Genomic DNA, 21,305 nt, shown 5'->3' with positions numbered 1-21,305 from the left:
CAAAATGGCCCCAAAAAAGGGTAATTAATGGCAAAAGATAGCTGAAATAGGTGAAAAGTGGCAAAAATGGTAAAAAATGGCCAAAAAAAGTTTTTTTTTTGAAGGTTTTCTGGGGGAATAATATTTCAGATTAAGACATAAAGAGCCACATGTTGAGTATCACTGCTCTACACTATATGCAAACAGAGCTTCTTTTGAATCTGCATATAACAGCAAAATTCCAATATTGTACATCTCTAATTTGTAATTATATTTACTGTATTTTCATTGTTTATGATACTTTGATAATCTGCACAATGCAAAGCTTAAACATGGTTGGCTTTTAATAAGGCCAGGCTGTGTTTGATCTTTAGTGTGAAATGTAAAATTCCAGGCATAAACTTGGCCCTTTAGAAAGATTTTTTATTGAACACTTTAAATACTAGAAAAGCACTCTGAGAGCGCAGACCTCCGCCATTAGCCCTATCTCCCAATAGTACAGAATCCTTTAAAAAATTCCTGGATCCAGACGGTGATCCGGATCCAGATCAGTCCCAAAATCTAATCACTTCTTCCTTATGCCATTTCTGACATTTCCTGAAAATGTCATCAAAATCCGTCCATGACTTTCTGAGTTATGTTGCTAACAAACAAACTAACTAACAAACTCTGCCGATCACATAACCTCCTTAGCGGAGGTAAGTACAAACCTGCCGTCACACAGCTGTAAGTTTAGCTGTTAGTACCACTGTTAGTCTGTTTTTAGAATACATGTAAAAGGTTTAAATCAAATCATATGATTTTTTAATTCATCTGGAATGCATCCTTTTGTTACAGCATGATGCATGTTGTTTCTGTCGGAGTGATATCTCCTGATTTATCGGTCTGTAGTGTGTATTTAAAATCTGCTACTGATTCTAAATGCATCATTGAAAGAATCCTTTTGGGTTTCATTCACTTCATCTACTGGGCATGACTGATGTCTTGTTGCTTCTCCTCACTCTTTTGTGCCCTCTGTATTTGCACACAGCCCTGCAGCCTCATGCCCTTACATGGGCATACAAGAGGCCTTTCTATGTGCTCATTATGACGTGGATTTCTCAAATTAACTTTAAGAACAAGTTCATGGTTGTGGAGAGGGCAGAACTGAAGACGCCTTTTGGAGGAGAGGCGAAACGTCTTCAAGAATCTCAGTCAAGTCCAGTTGCCCTCTTGAAAAGATTTGAGTCGTTAATTATATTTTTTTTGCCAAAAGGGAGAATGGACGGTGTAAATCACAGAAATATGCAGCACTTGAAAAAAATGGTTGGAACTGCTGAAGTGCCAGGAATAGTGTGCAACTGTTTGTCCACAAATGTTGATCATAACGAACAATGAACCGCCCAGTGTTTGGCATCCAGGACTTGTATTTTTGTTGCTGTGGTATCGAACAGGAATCAGTCTCATTTCATTTTTACTTAGAAAATTAATGTTCCTAAATTGAATTACATAACTAGCATGATCATTTCCAATTTAGATCCAAACAGATTATCTTGAAGTCAAAAAGCATTTCACTGGTTCTAACTGCTTTCACTGAGCATTAGTACTTTAACCTACAGAATTCCTACTCGTTGACTTGCTTTCATTTGAATGTGTTAAAGGGTTAATGTTTTGATTTTTAAAAATGCCCTCTTTTCTCAGACCAAATTAATTTTCGTCTGTTTCACTGTACTTTTAGGGATGCATGAAGGCTGATTAATGCACTGCATCAAGGTGACAAGAGTTAGCAAAAACAGAACCAGAAGTTGATCGAGTTCCTCTTCACAATAAGACAATTTAAAAATGAAATTCAAACTGGATCTGATACTACTCTACTGAATGCAGCATCTGTACATAGCCTTCAAAAACTGTCCTAAACTTTGGTTAAATACTGTAAGAACCCAATGTGGAAAATTGAAATTGCAGAATACAAAATGCCAAGAGGGTTGAGATTGAGAAAAGTTGCCATTATTTCTGTTTATTTGTTGCCTGTCTTCTTAATTATTCCATCAGCCACTACCAACATAGGTAAAAGGTGATTAAATAGTCTCACATCCAATAAAAACTGACCTTAAATGGGTCAGGATTTATGAAAAATTCAAATACGCTTCTTTTACTGATAAAAAAGACAAATGTGACATAAAACATATTCAAATTTGAGCTATTTTAGCCAAGAATTTTTACCATTTTCTTTAAATAATCACCCAAACATTATTTTGTTGACTAAATTGTAGCTTTATAAACCAATAGAACAATCACAAACTGCTACAGCTTCTTTAAACATAATAGCAAACCCTATCACAAAGTGAAAATTCAAACTACTATTCGATCAGCAAGTTAATTTTTACTGAACAATAACTAATATGACTAACTTAAAAAAGAAAACAAAATCTAAGTTTTATTTTGAAGTTTTACAACGGAAGTACTGTGGGCAACCTTCTCCCACTTAAAGCGTCTGTGTAGTTGAGGAAGTGCGAGCAATATCAACCGGGAATAAGTCAAATGATTTACTGTAAAACTACTATTTGTCAACCTCGGTCACATAAATACCTTCAATATTAAATACAGCTTTAATTTTAGGGTCGAAACATTAACGTCTAACACCGAAAAAAGACGGAACAAGATTGTTGCTAACGCAGGATTTCACGGTTCAAATAAGCCTTCAGTTGGTCGCCTGTGCTGATCAGGAAGGGGGGTTTAACAGCTAACTGTTAAAGTTAAACAGCAAAGTCCCGTTTAGGATATTTGTGCAGTTTTAAAACACTGTTTGAACACGTTAAACAAACAGCAACACATCAGCATTTACTTATTTTCCCACAAGACTTGAGACCTAACGGCGGATTTTGACAGACAACCGGTGTTGCGGTTTAAAGAGCGACCGTGTTGGCTGGCGACTTCCAGTCGAACGCGTCCGAGTTGTCGTCGTTACAACAAATATTATAAATTGTCCTGGCCATTGCCCTTTTGTTTTCGTTTCCGTTAAAGACATATCCTATTAGTATTTTTGACAAAATGGGGACACTTTACGTCCTCACGAATTTCAGTCCAACGACAGCCACAGACACATTCGGCTGAAAGTCAACATCTAACACGTCACTGGTTGAACCGCAACACCGGCGAAAAGTAGCATATTTGAACCGTGTTAAAGCGAGAATTTCGCCGAAATACACGGTCGTAGCTGCCAATTCCACCGTCAAGTGTCCCTCACTGTTAGTTGAAGAGGCTACAACGCCGGGCACGAAAATAGAAGACAACCTGCTCGATAAATACCGATCCAATTGAACGTTAATTTCAGGACTTCCCTCGTTAATACAGTTACGCGTTTTCACGAAACCGTACAAATGTCATAACGGTCATGTCACGCGCTGAGATGTAGAGAGGAAACAACGTTCGAAATGTCATAACGGTTATGTCGCGCGCATGAAGTGAGATAACCTCGATATAAACTAGGGCTGTCACTTCACACAAGCTCCCACATTAATTTATTTTCTCGGGGGGGCCGGGATGTGATGAGTATTAGGGGGCGGGGGACCGGGAGAATGACAGGAAACTTACCTGAGAGTTGTGGAGCCGTGAGTGCGTGCGGTGCCGGATGCGTCGGTCAGCGGGACTGAGCGGCAGCGGCGTCCAGGGCCGGAGCCGCCATGTTCCTGTGGCTCAGAGGCTCCTCGGCTGTTTATCTTTACGTGTAGACCCCCCTCCTCTCCTCCCTCTCCACCACCTCCACTCATCTCATTAGCACAATGCAGAACGGGTGCCTCTCTACCACTCTCTCTCCTTCCACCTAACACGAACTGATGGCAGCCTTTTAACCTCGACGACCTCCGCTAAAACACCGAACGGAACCGAGATAACCTCCGCTAAAGCACTGAACAAAACCAAGAAAACATTGACTAAAACACCGAATAGAACCAAGACAACCTCAGCTAAGTTAACAGAACCTAAAAGACCTCAGCGAACAGAACCAAGTCAACCTCATGGGCACTCTAACATCCATAACCTCCCATTATTTAAAGGTATTTCAGCGATCTTTTTACCGCCTTTACCCTCTTACTGTGTAGCTGTTATTGTCGTCATTTAATTTTGTGCCCCACTATCATTTGCATACATTTTCCCAGGTTTATGTGTACAAAGTGCATTCTCCTAATGATACATATCTGTAGTCTGCTGCGTTTCTGTGGCACTATGTCGAAGTTCAGCACTGTTTATTTTAAACACAGAGGCCTGATCTGTTCTTCCCATAAAACTGCTTCCACTAAAGTTGCTTCTCAGACCCAAAATGAGTAGTGTATGAGGAGAAATTTGATCAGACAAAAGCAAATCTTTGTGCCTATTAAGAGAAAAACCTCTGATAACATCAGATTCCTAGAAAGCATTTAGTTTCAACACCAAATTCCCCCAAAAGTGGGACGCTGTGTAATATGTAAATAAAAGCAGAAAACAGTGGTTAGCTAACTTCCCTTCCATTTTTTTAAATGTACAAGCAGGCTGAATTTGATGCTAGTGCCCATGGCATCACTAGCACATCTGCAAATCCTAAAATACTGAGAGCTAAAAAATAGATTTTTGAGCAACATATGCCTTCATCCAAACCTGTTTTTTTTAAGGAAAGTCTCTGCTTATTCCAGTGAATAAATGCCAAGAGACAATCTGCTAACCTGGCAGCCAAGGAAAGCTTCAATAGGAAACGTTTGAGAAAAGGCAGAGGCTTTGAAAAAAAGAATTAAATTTTTTTTTGAAAAAGTCGTAATGTTACGAGAATAAAGTTGTAATATTACGGGAATAAAGTCGTAATGTTAGGAGAATAAAGTCAGAATATTATGAGAATAAAGTATTACAAGAAAGACAGTCTGTGCAGATCTTCGACAGAGTACTGTCCTGATTCTGATAATAATTTGATGCTGATGTGCCAAAGATGAAGTATTTCCTTATTTGTGAAACAGATACTGAAATATAGCTTCACAAGATGCTCAACATTGCTCATTGTAATGAAGGCGGCGCCCCAGCAGACTTTTTTTCTTGTGATATTTTATTCTCCTAATATTACAATTTTTCTCTCATAATATTATGACTTTATTCTCGTAATGTAAAAAAAAGGTAATACTTGTATTTTTTTTTTTTGTGGCCCTAATACTCTGTCATATGAACGTTCTGTCTGTCACATCTCTACGGGCCAATCAGAGCAACAAAACAGGTGACATAGCCGCTATCAAGCTGCACGTACGCAGCTACTGAGGAATAAGGTGAAACGTGGCGACTATAGACATGTAAGTACTCGACTTTGTCATTTTTAAAAAGAAAACAACTCACTGCTGTTCTTTGTTCTTCTTTTAACGAACGAATTTTGTCAAGTTCTGATAAAACTGGCGCTTTATCAGCATCCACGCTAAGCTCTTCCGCCATAACTGCACCAGCTGCTGCTTGTTGACGTCACGACTCTGCTGCGCCTGAAAGTACCGCCCCCTCATCGTTGATTGGCCCCGTCACTGTCTAACCGGGCCCAAACGGTTCAGATGGGAGCTTTGCAAGATGGATTCGGAAGTGAAAAACAAGGAAATGGGCGTATCCATCTGCTTTGCAAGTTTAACAATCTGCATGATTTACAACAACATGGCTTCACAGTGAAAGAGGGCGGGGCCTAGACCGGCCAGCGCATGGTCCAGACATGTCTCTCATAGAAAGTGTATGGCATATTATGTAGAGTGTTACGATCAGCTCGTTGTGGGTAAAAGGAAGTAACATAAAACCAGATGTGGTTGGTAAATTAAAGGTATTTATTACAAAAGTAGAATTGTGCTTAACAAAAGTGAGGCAAAATGAAAGGACCGCAGAGTGCTGTTCAACTAATAACCAAATAAAACAGAATCTAAACTAGTGTTTTAAAACGAACTAACTGGTGATACAAACTGAACATAACTCCTAACTACCTACACTGACTAAATCTAAACAAAAGAACAGCACCCCTAAACCTAGTGTGACTAAAAAAATAACAAAACCTACATGTGAGTGTGTGCCTAACCAAACTACTACCTGGCCCTGTGCATCAAAACTAGTGCCTCAACAAACAGAATCTAAACAAACTTTTTTGACCATATCTTGAGATATCTTTGGAATATCTTGTGAGCATCAAATTTAGAATATGTATATCCAAAATGAAACAATAAAGTTAGTCAGTCTGAATATCAAATATCTTTCCTTGTGCTGTTTTCAACTGAGTATCAGTTGAGATGGATTTGCATATCAGTTTTCTGTTTTTATTCACATTTTACAAAACGTCCCAACTTTTCAGTTATGAAGGTTTAAAGATAAACTTATACAGGCTTTAGAGAATGTTTGTCATCATAGATAAAACATCCTGATATCAGGTTCAAAAAGAGCTGTCATTGAAAAGGAGAGGCCTGGGAAAAGGTCAACCACAAAACGAAAGTTCAGGAGCTGAGATCATTCATGTTTTTTTTTATGTAGATGATTAATAAATGTTCATCCCTCAGTATATTCAAATAATGAAATAAAGTTTGCTTTCTTTAAGATTTCTGTTTTTTCTATGTGCCTTTATTCAGGTAGGACAGTGGATGGGTTAGAAACAGAAGGGAATGACATGCCAGACAGCAGCCAGCCCTCTGCCAGCAGACAGAGGGCCTACCAGAACCCCAAAAATTCTAGTAATAACCAGAAATAAAACAGCACCTCACAGAATACTGAAAATCATTCACTATTTATTATTCACCTTTTCAAATACACATTTACAATCTTAACATGTCATTTCAACACCGCTGTATATGTTTGTAAACCTTGTAAAGCTTTGCTTTAGTTGCTGTTTATTTGCAAACATTAGCAGACACCGCCATCTAGTGACAAAACTGTGGTGATATTTTGTGAGCAAGTGCTGCAATTTATGATAATAGGAAAAGAAACTAAATCACAAACTTCACTACAGATTGTTAAAAAATAGTCTGAATGCTGGTCTTAATTATATTTACACAATCTGGAAACAGATCTAAACAAATGTGCATTTTAGCCACAACATCCTAACAAGTTTTTCACACGCCTTTTTAGAAATCACACCAGCTTATTAAAACAGGCCTGACATGAAGGCAACATTAAGCGTGTAATATTGTTTGGCATACTTCTGTAGCGTTTAAGTTTAAAGCGGACTAGCAGTAAATTTTGTCTCAAACCATGGTCAGCTTTCTCATCTTGAAAACTGTGTTGTGTATCAAAAAGGTTTAAATCTGTGGTTCTCAACTGGTCAGGTTTTAGGATTCACCGCCACTCCCTTAAGAGAAAGTGCAACCCAAATTATAAAAATTTCCAACTACTCTCAATTATTAAATCAAATGTCACAGTTTGGACCAGTGTTAATTCTGGCAGCTATTTTCAATTTTAGTCTTAGTCTTTAGACAAAATGCATGTTTAGTTTTAGTCACATTTTAGTCATTTCTATCCGTTTAGTTTTAGTCTAGTTTTAGCCCATAAAAAGTCCTCACATTTTATTCTTTACTTTTAGTCCAAGCATTTATTTTCTTGCCTAAATCTGGTATCAAGTCATTGTAGTGTGTTCCCTGCACTCCACAAACCTGGGGTCCCTGCTTTCTACAGCTGAGAGGCAGAACAACAGTGTTAATTTTGTCAGCTAAAACTATAACTAAAAATATTCGTCGACAGCCTTTTTTCCACGACAAAAACTAGACTAAGACAAACAAAAATAGATCTGTGATGACTAAAACTGACAAAAACTAAGTTTAGTTTTCATCAAGATGACTAAAACCAGACTAAAATGTAATGTCGTTTTTGTTGGACATTCAAAATCCGTGATATTTCTCCACTGTGGGTGAATCTGTTATAAAACAATGCATCTGTATCTATTCTGTCTCTCAGCTGTAGAAACAGGGACCCCAGGTTTGGCAGAGTGCAGAGAACACACAAACATGATTTGGTAGCAGATTTGGGCAAGAAAATAAATGCCTGGACTAAAAGTAAAGACTAAAATCGGACTTTTTATGGACTAAAACTAGACTAAAATGTTTTGAGTTTTCGTTGACTAAAACTAGACTAAAACTAAAAAGGATAGAAATTACTAAAATGTGACTAAAACTTAAATCCATTTCATTTAAAGACTAAAACTAAGACTAAAAGTAAAAATAGCTTCCAAATTTAACACTGGTTTGGACCCCAAGTAGAAAAATTATAACAAACAAAGAGACCTGACAAACAAGCATGTTTAAAAAGCATGCATGCATCTTATTTTACTCCATCTGCCTGAGGCAGCATGGGAATTTTTTCCAGGAGTGTCCCCATTATCTTAGAAAAACCTGCCAAAGCAAAGGAGAAAAATAAGAATAAATCTTGGGGAAAACATTGAAATGTACTTGTCATCATAGGAAAACCTAAAAAATAAACATTTGAATTTACTGTATGTCCACTCAAAGCTTCCATATGCTTAAGACTTTTTGCTGCACTTTCCTCCTGGCATCTGCGACCCACTAAAAGAGCTTTGCAACAAACTTTTGGGTTCAGACGCACCAGTTGAGAACTACAAGTTAAATTCACTAATCAAACATCTTTTCATGCTGATGATCTGTGGCTTCATATTTTTAAAATATGACAGCAGAGCACCATCAGATTCTAATTTCCTAGATATCAAACGTCTACTTGAAAATCACTGCATATATTGATCTGGTTCCATATATCTGTTGGCAAACCTTTACCCACTAAAGCAGGGGTGTCAAACTCAGTCACAGCAGGGGCCGGATTCTGAATTTGGGTCTAACCTGAGGGCCTAGCAGGGTCAATATTTAACCACTGAGTGTCAACTTAAATGATTTTGAGATTAAAAGGTCAACATGATAATTTAAAAACTCAACATCTGAGATTAAAGTCAAATTTTTAAGTTTTAAAGGTAAAAACATGACATTTAAAGTCAAAATACTGGTTTTAAAAGGCAAAATATTAGATAGAATACTGAAACCATAATTTTTAACAGTCAAAAATTAGATTAAAGTCAAAATCATGAGTTTTAAAACTCAAAATATAAAATAAAATTCAAAATCGTGAGTTTTAAAGGTAAAAAAATAGATAAAAGTCAAAGTTATCTTATTATTTTTACTGTTTACTTCTGATTTTTATGACTCGGCAAGGATATTATAAATCATCCAGGTTAAGTTTACAGTTTTATACTGGAGGAAATCTGCAGACCTCATACTGGTGGGCCAGTTATAATAAAAATATATGATCTGGTGGGCCAGGTATAACTGTGCCATGGGCCGGATTTGGCCCCTGGGCCTTGAGTTTGACACCCCTGCACTAAAGAATCAGGGAAGGCTTGGACCGAATAACAAACCATGTATTTAAAGTTTCACAAAGTGTGAAAATCAGGGCTGATATGATGCTAATGTTGAAAATAATCTAGCAGATTGTCGGTAGCGATGCTAATTAGAGCTGCACGTCAGGTTGGGCCGTTACACAGCTGCATTAAAGGCTGGTTATTTTTGTCATCAGTAGCACTTGAAAGGTTTACAAAAATGCCTGCAGAAAGGCCTTTAGGCTTACAATAGTGCCACTATAGTACTTTTTAGAAGTTATTTTCAAAAAAGAATCACTTTAATTTGGAAAATGTTTTATTTTGAAAGCAGTCGTGTAAAAACTTCAGGTTTTGTATTTTGTAATGCTCTTTAATATTTGTTTGTTTTGAGTTGAGAAATACACGCTTCAAAACTGTCGTTATTCTCTGCATTTTCATCAATAACCGAGCAAGGAGACTCATGATGCCATTTATGGATTATATCATAATTGCAGTCACAAATCACGCCATTGTTCAGTATTATTTCACTTGCACATTGGCTGGTTTTCAGCTGTGTTTCCAGTAAGTGTCTATGACTATCCCATAACCTGCAGAAGCTGTTCTTGGTGCAAGAGTTGACAACATTTTGACATTTAATGCATGCATTAAAGATATGTTTATATTGTGGTTTATCAAACCTACATTTTCCATTCTGCTGCAGCCTGCCGTCAAACAAAACTCGACCTTGGTAGACTTCAACACAGAGAGCAGCAATGGCCTATAAATTCTCACAGCTGGTTTAATTCAGTTTTATCCCAGTCGGGAGGCTTTCAAGGCAACATGTTTGACCACCAACCCCTGATTCCTCAACACCTTCTCCAATCACAGGCATTGATCAGTTCATATTCTATCCAAAGTTGATCATTTTTGATTAGTTTAAATCACCAAATGATCAATAAGAGCTGATTTATTTATGGCCTCCATGGACATCACAGGTTACTCCTCCATCTGATGCTCTGTGGAGACTCATTCACTGAGGAGAAAAACAGTATAATTTAGATTTTTCTATCAGAATGTGAGAGGAAATAGTATTCAGCTTAGCTAAAACGTCACGACTACTTTCATAAATTCCTACCCTAACCCTACATCACAATTATGCAGAGCAAATATGTCTTCCCTGATTGAACAAATATGATCAAGTTTATATCTGGTGCTCTGAAATTCTCCCAGTATTTCTTGCAGTGGCATAAAGAGATGACGTACCCAGGCTGATCTTCCCTTCCTTCTCCAGTTTCTTTAAATGATGAACCAGGTTCACATTGGCTGCCTGATAAAGGTTTTCAGGAGTGTCCTGGAACAAAAACGATTAGAAAATATTGGTATTTTTTTGTTCAGTCTTAACTGTTGACATCTCTTTTGAAAGTCCAGTTTAAGTCACACAAATACAATAATTCAGCTTTTTCTGCCTGCATACAAAAACACAAAAGCGATATTGTTTAAAGCAGGATTTCACAACCTTTTCAGCCCTGAAATAAAGGTGCCAGAGACTGGGGATCACCACTGTACCTGAAGGTACAGGCTGTCTATAAGGGGGGACAAAGGGGAGAGCTTTCTGGGCCCAGCCAAACTGGAGGACCATGGAGTTGAGCAAAACCATATTTTCTATTTAATCTGAATTAAAACCACTCTTATCAAAGCAACAAAATATCACAAATATCTTTTTTTTTTAATTTATTTGTGTTGTAGTATATAGCCTTGTTAAAAATGTAAACTCATTTTCTTAAAAACAGAAATTAAAAAATGGTTATAAATTGGTGGAAAAGTTGGTGAAATGGGATTTTAAAAGTGACAAAAATGGGTTAGAAGAAAAAAAAATTAGAAAAAAAAATAAAGTGGGTTAAAGTGGCAGAAACAGGAATAAAAATGGATAAAAAGGGGATTAAAAAGTGGCAGAAATGGGTTAAAGTGGTAAAAATTGTTTCGACTGGCAAAACTGGGCATACCAAATAGTGAAATGGGGTTAAAATGGGAATAAATGGGTGTAAAAAGGGGTAAATAGTGGCAATAATGGGTCAACAGAGGCAACAACAGGTCGAAAGTGGCAAGAATTGGTTTAGAAGCGGTAAAAACAGGCAGAAAAAAAGTGGTGGAAAGGGTTTAGATTCACAAAAATTGTCTTAGAGTGGCACAAATGTGTTAAAATCGGCAAAGATTTGTGGGAAACGTGAAGAAAACAGGTTAAAATATTGCAATATTAGGGGCAAAAGTGGGTCAAAATTGTGCAAAAATCAATGATAAGTGGCAAATAATAGTTGCAAAATTGGATAGGACAAGCGGTTAAAAAGTGTTTCCAAAAAGGTGAAGAAGAAGGCATAAATTGGTTTAAGTGGCAAAAACAGGCAGATAAAGTGGTAAAAGAGAACTGAAAGGTGGCAGAAATGGGATTAAAGGTGGACTATTTGGTGGAATGGGATTTAAAAGTGAAAACAAGTGGTTTACACTGGTGAAAATGGGTTGACTAAGGCAGAGTAATAAGCAGAGTGGCAGAAATGGGTTAAACTGGTAAAAATGGGCATAACAAATAGTGAAATGTGGTTACAATGATAGCAAAAAATGGTCAATAGAGGCACAGTAGGGAGAAAGTGGTTCAGATGTGACAAAAAAGGCAGAGAAAAAGTGATGGAAAGGGTTTAAAATTGACAAATTTTCATTCAAAGTAGCACAAATGTGTTCAAATTTTCTAAAATGGCAAAATTGGGTGGGCAAAGCTGTTAAAATGTGGCACAAATATATAGTTTTAATATCAGAACCACACAGCAGTTTGAACTGTGCAGACCTGCTTTTTAATAACTTTGATTTCAGCGTAAATCTCACCAAATGGCCACGTTTTCAATTACATGTAACTGATTTCACGTATATATTTTCATAAAAATGGGGAAAATATAAAGTTTGAAATCATTTTAAAAATATCCATTGTTTTTTAAGGCATCTGGCGACCCCCTCTCAGTGCCTCGTGACCCCCACTTTGAGAACCACTGGTTTAAAGAATGATTTATTTAGTAGATTTACATGCATCTCCATCTAAACAGGTATATCTAGAAGTGTTGAGATTTGATTTGGGTAAGTCCTCTTTATTGCTTGGTTTTGGTAGAATTCCCTGAACAAATAAAACCTTAATTTCATGATCAGACAAACAGGAGTTGTAGTCCTGACCTTATAGACGATCTTGACCAGCTCCATCGAGGAGAATGGCCTTCCTGCTCCGTCCTGAATGGCCGCCAGGATCTGCTGCTCTCTCTGGTCCCGATGGCTGATGTAGTACCTGATCTTAGAGCCTGCATCCTGAACCACAGGGCCGTGACCTGCACAGAGAGGGGCACAGTTTTTGTTCACTATCTGAACATTTTCACATGAAATTATCACACCAACTTATGGTCACTAGCCGAAGCCTCCAATACACAAGTACATTAAACATTTAGGCTTGAACCATTAGACAGAATATAAAGGAGTGGACTAGATACACTAGTCCAGGCTCAGACTCACCAGGATAGATGAGGTCTGCCTTAGAGTCCAGCAGGATCTTTAAAGACTTCATGTAGTCGTAGAGATCCTCAAACACGGCTGTACCTTCACCCAGGATGCAGTCACCTGAGAACAGCGCCTGCTCCTCCTCCAGCAGCAGCGCCATGTGGTCGTCAGTGTGACCGGGGGTGAACAGCACTCTGGGAAAGGAAACAAACATGGTTCTATGATCAAATAACGGACTAAATGATCATTTTAGCATGCTTATCTTCTAAAAGTGTCAGCTAGTGAAAGTCCCTGCAGATGATAAAGCTCTCTACAGATGAAGAGAGCTCACCTTAGCGTGGCCCCCTCCGTCTGGACCAGATCTCCGTCCTTTAGGTAAGTATAGCTTTTGTTTCCGGCTGTCTCTCTGACATTACTGGAGCGAGGAAGTTTGCTGACTCGGACATCAGAACCTGCAAAAAGAAGAAAACAGATTTATGAATGATTAAATCCAGTGATACTCAACGTGTGGCTCTGGAGCCACATGTGGCCTTTTTTGTGAGGATTTGTGGCTCTTTTATGTATTAATTTGAAATATTATTCCCCCAGAAAACAATAAAAAAATGAAACTTTAACCTCAGAATTATCCTTTGCAGTTTGTTTCCCACACTTGTAAATTCAGCTTAAATTGTCAAACTCAGTCATCAACCTTTATTTTTTCTCTGTATATTTCTATTGCACTTATTTGCAGTTTTTGCCCTTTTTTCCCCCTTTTTACCATTTGAATCCCATTTTTACCCTTTTCACCAGTTTTTGCCTTTTAGATTGCTTTTTTGCAAATTGCATTTTTTTCCCTTTTTTGCCCATTTAAGGTGGCTCTTGCCATTACATGTCACTTTTTCCCATTTTCCCCCACCTTTTTGCTACTTTTTGCAAATTTTAGTTATTTTTCATTCATTCCCCCCCCACCTTTTTGCTACTTTTTGCCAATTTTAGTTATTTCTCATTCATTCTCCCCCCCACCTTTTTGCTATTTTTTGGCAATTTTAGTTATTTTTCACTGATTTCCCCACCTTTTTGCCAATTTTAGTTATTTTTCACTCATTTTCCACACCTTTTTGCCATTTTAGTTATTTTTCACTCATTTTCCACACCTTTTTGCCATGTGATTTTTCACTCATTTCCCCCCACTTTTATGCTTTTTTTTGCCAATTTTAATTATTTTTCACTGATTTTACCCACCTTTTTGCCATTTTAGTTATTTTTCACTCATTTTCCACACCTTTTTGCCATTTTAGTTATTTTTCACTCATTTTCCCCACCTCTTTGCCAATTTTAGTTATTTTTCATTCATTTCCCCCCCACCTTTTTGCTATTTTTTGGCAATTTTAGTTATTTTTCACTGATTTCCCCACCTTTTTGCCAATTTTAGTTATTTTTCACTCATTTTCCACACCTTTTTGCCAATTTTAGTTATTTTTCACTCATTTTCCCCACCTCTTTGCCAATTTTAGTTATTTTTCACTCATTTTCCCCCCACCTTTTTGCTATTTTTTGCCAATTTTAGTTATTTTTCACTCATTTTCCACACCTTTTTGCCATGTGATTTTTCACTCATTTCCCCCCCACTTTAATGCTATTTTTTTGCCATTTTAGTTATTTTTCACTCATTTTCCCCACCTTTTTGCCATTTTAGTTATTTTTCACTCATTTTCCACACCTTTTTGCCAATTTTAGTTATTTTTCACTGATTTTACCCACCTTTTTGCCATTTTAGTTATTTTTCACTCATTTTCCACACCTTGATGCTGCTTTTTGCCAATTTTAGTTAAAGCTTTTTTAGGTACATTTTTGCCACCTGTAAGCCATTTTTTTTGTGTGTGTCATGTCTCACCCATTTCGGCCACTATTTTTCCACATTTTTTATCACTTTTCGCCCAGTTTTGTCTTCAGCATATTTTACCCCCGTTCACCCATTTCTGGCCACTTTTTTTCAGCTTTCTTACCTATTTTGCCAGGTTTAACTCAGTTTAATCGACACATTTCACCACTTGGATTGTGGCTCTTGCAAAGGTATCTTTCAACATTTTGGCTCTTTGGTTGAGCAACACAGATTTAATCAAACTTCCTGTTTCTGCAGATCTACAGGTGATACTATGACCACCTATGTACCGACCACCAAAGATGTCCCTGCAGATGTCCTCCACGCCGCCTGTGTGGTCGTGATGCCAGTGGGTGACGATGATCTCCTGGATGCTGGTCCTAAACTGCTTCAGTGCCTGTTTCAGGTTGTTGATGTATTCAGGAACAGCAGGTTCTCCGGTGTCTATGAGCACTCTCCTGGAATACAGAATTTAAAATCAGAGGTTTAAATCCTGCTGCATACATGCAGCTGCACACATCTGGATGTATAAACCCTTCATACCAGGATAATTTGTTTTTAGTAGTTAGGTATCTTTATGCTGTGTACTTCCCTAAATTAAATTACTTATTTATTATAATTCACTAACAACAATTTAATGCATTTGTTGCACATGCCGAAATGACATTCAACTCCTGATTATCCTCTTTAGATGATCATCACTTATCTATAATCAGCGTATCTAACCCAACAAGTAAAGAAACCTTAAATATAGATATTTATGAACGGTATTTGGCATGGCGTCCTTTCCCATCTATGCTAGCGTACTGTCGTCTATATGCTGTTATTCTTTTCCTGGCACAGATATTCTGAAGAGACATATTTCACTGAATAAGCTTCATACAGAAACATGAGAAATGCCCACGGCAAGTGTCACCTTTCCCCGGTGCCGACCAGGTAAGTGTTGGTTCCCTGCAGGGTCATCGGTCCCGGGTTACAGCCCAAAACCCGGACCACCCTGGCGGACAGCTGCTCTATCCGAGGAAGAATGGCGCTCATACTGAAATATGATCAAATCTGAGCAAGTAAGAGAACATACGGAGGTTAAAGTCCAACAAATTAACCAAAAACACAGGATATGCTTCGGAATCTCACCGTTTCCGATGTTTACTTCCGGTATCTCCCAACACAGCCTTCAAAATAAAAGTCACCTTACAACAATGTCGTCACGGCTCTGCTAATTCCAACAATGCATAACTTTATTTACATTTAGCAACATTGACAATAATTTTAAGAATAATTATGACGGCCGAGGGTTTATTTATTTATTTATTTTACCTTTTTAGTTGTTGATTTATGGAGCAATTTTATCTTAACCGCCTTAGACTCTGTATGAACATTGAGGAAATGACGTCTTAGCTTTCTTACATATAAATAATCGGCGATTTAGCTCAGAGATAAATGTCCAGAATGTCCACTGATATTGAGGTAAGTTGCTTTAAATGTTTCAAAGTGCTTAAAAAAATAAAATAAAATAAGAAAAAAAAAGGTAATATGTTAGGATGTTTTAAAGAATTTACCTAAATATTTTGAATAATTTTTATAAAAAAATTAATTGATTAATTGATTGACCAACTGATTGATTGATTGATTGATTGATTGATTGATCAAAATTTGGACATTTTCAAGAATTTTTGTAGTAACTAGACATTTTTTTGCACATTTTGGAGTATTTTTGTGAATGTCTTGACAGAACTTTGCTTTTTTTTTGTTTCTATTATTTGTGTATTTTATTTCCACATTTTCAGGCATTTTTCATGCAAATTTGGGAAATTAATTTGTAATTTTTTTTTTTATTTGATTTTTTTATTTTTTTGGGGGATTTGTTTTGAAACGCTTAAATCTTAATTCATAATTTTTTGGGGAATATTTTGAGGGGAGTGTCATGGAAATTTGGGGGAATTTGCTTTGATTCATTTTTCTTTCTTTGCTTTTTCTTTCTCTTCTTTTTCTTTTTCTTTTTCTTTTTTTTATTTGCATTTTCAAAGTAATTTCTCTTTTATTTACTTGCAAATTTATTTGGAATTTATACTGAATTCTTTTGGAGAATTTGCTTGGAATTTTGGTATTTGATATATTTTAGGGGATTTACTTTGAAATTTTGGGATATCTATATGTTAATTTATGGGAATTTAATTGGGAATTGGGTGGGGGGGGGGTCTTTTACATTTCAAGCCTTTTCATGGGAATTTGGGGAATGTGTTTGTAAATTCTGGGGAATGTGATAAGAAGTTTTAGGAGGAATTTACTTTGAAATATAGGGAATTTGCCTCAAAGTTTTGGGGAATCACATTCATTTCTTTTTTATTGGGATGTTTAGGTTTTATGATAAAAGATTGACTGAAACATTTGCTGAATTTTTTTGTGCTTTTTACCTCATGTTTTCGTGTATATAAGAAATTTCCACAGAGTAATTTCTTTTAAAAATGTGGATTTTGGAAAGGACGATTCAAAAAAATCACAACTGCAGAAACAGGACATCATTTCTGAACAAACCCACTTCCTGTTTGAGACGAGGCTGAGCTGTCCTGTTTATGTGAAATAAGTACCAAACAAACTCTCCGGTCTGAGGAGGTTAGACTCTGGAGAAGTTTACATTTTTCTTGTTTTGTCTGTTTGCTGCTTTAAAATGACTAAATTCCTTTACACGCACCCTTCCATCCATCCATCCATGTTTATTGTTGCCATACAGCCAAGCCATCCTCATCTGCGCCCATTAGCACATATTTACAGTCTTTCTGCATAAATGACATCGACATCAGTGCCTCAATAATCTCCTGTTCACATGCTTCCTCACAGTTAAATGGATATTCACTCAGAGCTCCTACATATGCAAATACATCCTCGCCCAGGCTGCTAACGAATGAATACAACCATTACTGGATATTTACTGGAGGATATGTCACACTAAATGTCAGCACACATCATAAATCCACGGTGCTTTGAATGAACACTAGGTGGGGCTGTTGTCCAGTCTCGTCAGGCCTGCACTGATGCTGGCTTATCATGAACCTTTATGTCTGTGTGATGATAACAGAGCCTTCAGACTCCACACACTTTCACCTCAGATATCTAAGTAAACTGGTGTAATGGGTTTAGAGCTCTCATGGGTGTTTTATTACACCTCAAACAGACAGGATCCAAACATTTACTGCTGATTTAACACAATAAGTATGTAACCTTCATTTCAGAGCTTTTCTCTGGAGGGTAAAACATCTGGAAGGTGACAATTTCAAACAATAATATCTAACTGGCATAAATATTCTGCCGATTAAAAATGCAGAAGTATGCAGCTGCTGTCACATATGCTCCATGAAATGGCAAACGTTGTTGAGATTTAGATTTTTCCCCCCTTCATTTAACTTATTTGACTTACAACACATTACACCACTGCCCGAGTACTTCACCAATGAGTCTCTATACCAGCGTCACTCAACCTGCTCAACCAAAGAGCCGAACTGTTGAAAATTACATTTACAAGAGCCACAATGGTGAAAAGTGGCTATAATGATAAGATAAATGTAGCGAAAATAGGTGAGAGGTGACCAGATGAGATAAAAGTGGCTAAAACGAGTGAAAAGTGACCAAAATGGACAAAAAAAAGAAAAAGGTGGGAAAAATGGGCAAAAAGTGGCAAAAATTGCAAAAGCAGGATAAAAGTGTCAATAATGGGCGAAAAGTGACAAAAAGAAGTGGTAAAAATAGGCTTAAAGTGGCAAACACTGGGAGAAAAGTGGCAATGTGGGGGAAAAAAATGAGTTAAAGATGGCAAAAATGGTCCAAAAGTGGCAAAAAGGTGGAGAAGAATGAGTGCAAAGTGACAAAAATGGCAAAAATCTGAAAAAAAACATGGGGAAAATGGGCAAAAAGTGGCATTTAATTGCAAAAGGCAGCTTAATTGGATGAGAAGTGGCAAAACGGGGCAAAAATGGCAAAAAGCAGGAAAAAAAGTGTCAAAAAGGGGAGAAAAGTGACTTAAAGAAGTGGCCAAAATGGGCTGAAAGTGGCGAACACTGGGAAAAAGGTGGCAAAATAGGTGAAAGGTGGAAATAATTGAGTTACAGGTGGCAAAAATGGTCCAACAGTGGCAAAAAGGTGGAAAAATGAGTCAAGAGTGATTAAATGGGCAAAAATTTAAAAAAAGGCAGGAAACCTGGGCAAACGTGGCATTTAATTGCAAAAGGCAGCTGAAATGGGTGAGAAGTGGCAAAGCGGGGCAAAAATTGCAAAAAGCAGGAAAAAAGTGACAAAGAGAAGTGGCAAAAATTGGCTTTAAGCACAAACACTGGGAAGAAGTGGCAACAAAGGGCCGAAAGTGGCAAAACATGGGTGGGTAGTGACCAAAATGGGCAAAAATTTAAAAAAAAAAAGGCAGGAAAAATAGGCAAAAAGTGACATTTAAATAGGCGAGAAGTTACAAAGAGGGGCAAAACTTTCAAAAAGCTGGATAAACATGTCAAAAAGGGGAGAAAGTGACACAAAGAAGTGGCAAAAATGGGCTTAAAACGGCAACCACTGGGAGAAAAGTGGCAAAAATGATCTAAAAGTGGCAAAACATGGAGAAAAACTAGTGAAAAGTGACTAAATGGGCAAAAATAAATTAAAAAAAAGGTGGGAAAAATGGGCAAGAAGTAGCATGAAAGAGTGGCAAAATGGGAAATTAGTGGCATTTAATTGCCAAAGTCAGCTTAAATGGGCAAAAAGTGACAGAAAAGGTGAAAAAGGCCAAAAAAATGCAAAAAGCTGGATAAAAGTGTTAAAAATGGGCTAAAAGCAGTAAAGATGGAATTAAAGTAGCAAAAAAAATGCAAATAAGGGCAATGGAAATATGCAGACAACAACAGAGGTTGACAGTTAAAGCCTACTGTGTAAGTGTGGGAAACAAATGCTTAAGGACAATTTCTGAGGTAAAATTTTCTTTTTAAAGGTTTTCTATGTGAATAATATTTCAAATGAAGACATAAAAGAGCCACAGATGAGCCACATGTGGCTCCAGAGCCACAGGTTGAGCATCACTGCTCTCTAACATCTGAATCATGACTGGTCAGTGCCGCCATCTTATGGACAGCTTCTGAAAACTCCAGGAGTTAAAACCTGAGTCCCAGCATGTCCATCCATTCATTATCAGGTGGAGCTGATCTCTGCTGTGATTGGGTGAGAGGTGTGGTACACTCAGGATTGGTCGCCACAGGGCTGAGCCATTAGAGTACCAACCAATCAGCTATGGGCAGGCTCCGCCCACAGAACTGTCTGGACCCCTGACAGTCTATTGGTGATATCAGTGCATGTGTGTGTGGTCAGTAGCATTGGTGCTAGCAATTAGCTCTGCTCTAATTCATCCCAGCGGTGCTCTATGGGGTTGATGCTGATATATAACTGGGGGAACTGGTGAACAAAGAAAGCTGCTTGTTTGACTGATAAAAATGGAGTGCCCATTGTTGATCTTCTATACTGCTGTGATGGTTTCACGCAGTTGGTAAGAAAGCTGTGGGTGGTGTGATGCACAAACTTCCTGAGAGTGACCTATGACCTGTGAGATGCAGAAAACAAACCCCAGACAATTATAACCGAGATTTATTTGTTTTCATTTAAACAAATGAACATAACAGCGCGACCCTCTCTTCTACAATCCAACTGTACTCAACAGCTTTGCTACTGAAAATAAACTCCAGTAAATATGGGCTGAAGAGGAGGAGGATGACTTTTCATTGACAGAATGAATAGAGAATTACGTTTATTTATTCCAGCTTCCTGTTAAAAAGATCGCCTCCTGAAGCACAAATTTGTTTCTGCTCTGAATTAGGAAGTTCCTCTGTTCTGCATATATGTGCCACTGAGACAGTTAAGTTGATTTATAACATCAGTGAGTTCTTTTTCTAGGGATTTATATCAAATTAATTCAACAAATGTACAAATGCATCCATTTTTGCCTTTTTCCACCATTTTTTCTCTCCATTTTTACCCATTTCAGCAACCCTTGGTCACTTTTTTCCTCTTTTTTGTCTGTTTTTGAAACTTTTATTTACAACTTTTTCCCCATTTTTTCCCACTTTGATCCCTGTCATGGACTGTGCCATGTCCTAACAGATGAATCAGTCTTTTTTATGTTTTCTTAGTGTAACACTGCCGCCTAGTGGCACAGAGTAACAATGCAGCTGTAGTTTTAAGTTAAGGCTTCCATTAATGCTAAAAGAGCACATGGTCAGTGCTGCTGTGCAGTCTCCTCTTCTGTGTCCGGAGGAAGGAATATTTTCTGTTAACTGAAGCTATCGAAGGCCATATCCGTAAGTTTAATGATGTTTATCGATTTTCTCATTACTAAAGACTAACATTTTATGTATGTATACAGAAAAACTTAAAATAAGACAGATGTGTTCATTTGGAGTTAGCTTGTATCATTAGCCTAGACAGTGTGCAGGACTCTGTTGTTTTATGCATACGTAAGCATTTCTTTAGTACTTCTGTGGTATATTTGTTCATGTGCATTGTGTGAGAATGATTGTGTACATTGTAAATACTTACCTTATTTTGTATGATGAGAATTTGGTTGTAAAATGATGTCGAAGAGCCTACATTTATTGCTATTTCTGTATTATTTGT

At 37.4% G+C, this 21,305-nt stretch overlaps 2 protein-coding genes across 4 annotated transcripts in view; both read right to left on the bottom strand.

Moving 5' to 3' along the window:
- LOC121519607 (nuclear receptor coactivator 2-like) overlaps positions 1-3,640 on the bottom strand; it is a 121,761-nt gene extending 118,121 nt beyond the window's left edge. For both annotated transcript variants that reach the window (XM_041802378.1, XM_041802380.1), the window contains exon 1: positions 3,553-3,640. The gene's annotated coding sequence lies outside the window, so the exon portion shown is untranslated. The remainder of the gene's footprint in view (positions 1-3,552) is intronic.
- A 6,588-nt stretch (positions 3,641-10,228) lies between these two features.
- lactb2 (lactamase, beta 2) lies at positions 10,229-15,832 on the bottom strand. Of its 2 annotated transcripts, none has more exons than XM_041803680.1 (8): positions 15,801-15,832; positions 15,583-15,722; positions 14,961-15,124; positions 13,137-13,257; positions 12,821-12,999; positions 12,491-12,639; positions 10,541-10,628; positions 10,229-10,310 (listed from the first exon to the last, which is right to left on the bottom strand). In XM_041803680.1, exons 2-8 carry the CDS (start codon positions 15,702-15,704, stop codon positions 10,267-10,269), a joined length of 867 nt encoding a protein of 288 aa, XP_041659614.1. In that variant the 5' UTR covers positions 15,705-15,722; positions 15,801-15,832; the 3' UTR covers positions 10,229-10,266. The 2 variants fall into 2 exon arrangements, with proteins under 2 accessions (XP_041659614.1, XP_041659615.1); XM_041803681.1 differs by having other exon boundaries at positions 15,583-15,705; positions 15,801-15,824.
- Between the last annotated feature and the right edge of the window lie 5,473 nt (positions 15,833-21,305).

Source organism: Cheilinus undulatus, linkage group 13 (genome assembly GCF_018320785.1).
Source record: "Cheilinus undulatus linkage group 13, ASM1832078v1, whole genome shotgun sequence".
Taxonomy (NCBI): Eukaryota; Metazoa; Chordata; class Actinopteri; order Labriformes; family Labridae; genus Cheilinus; species Cheilinus undulatus.
This window is presented reverse-complemented; position numbering and strand designations above follow the sequence as displayed.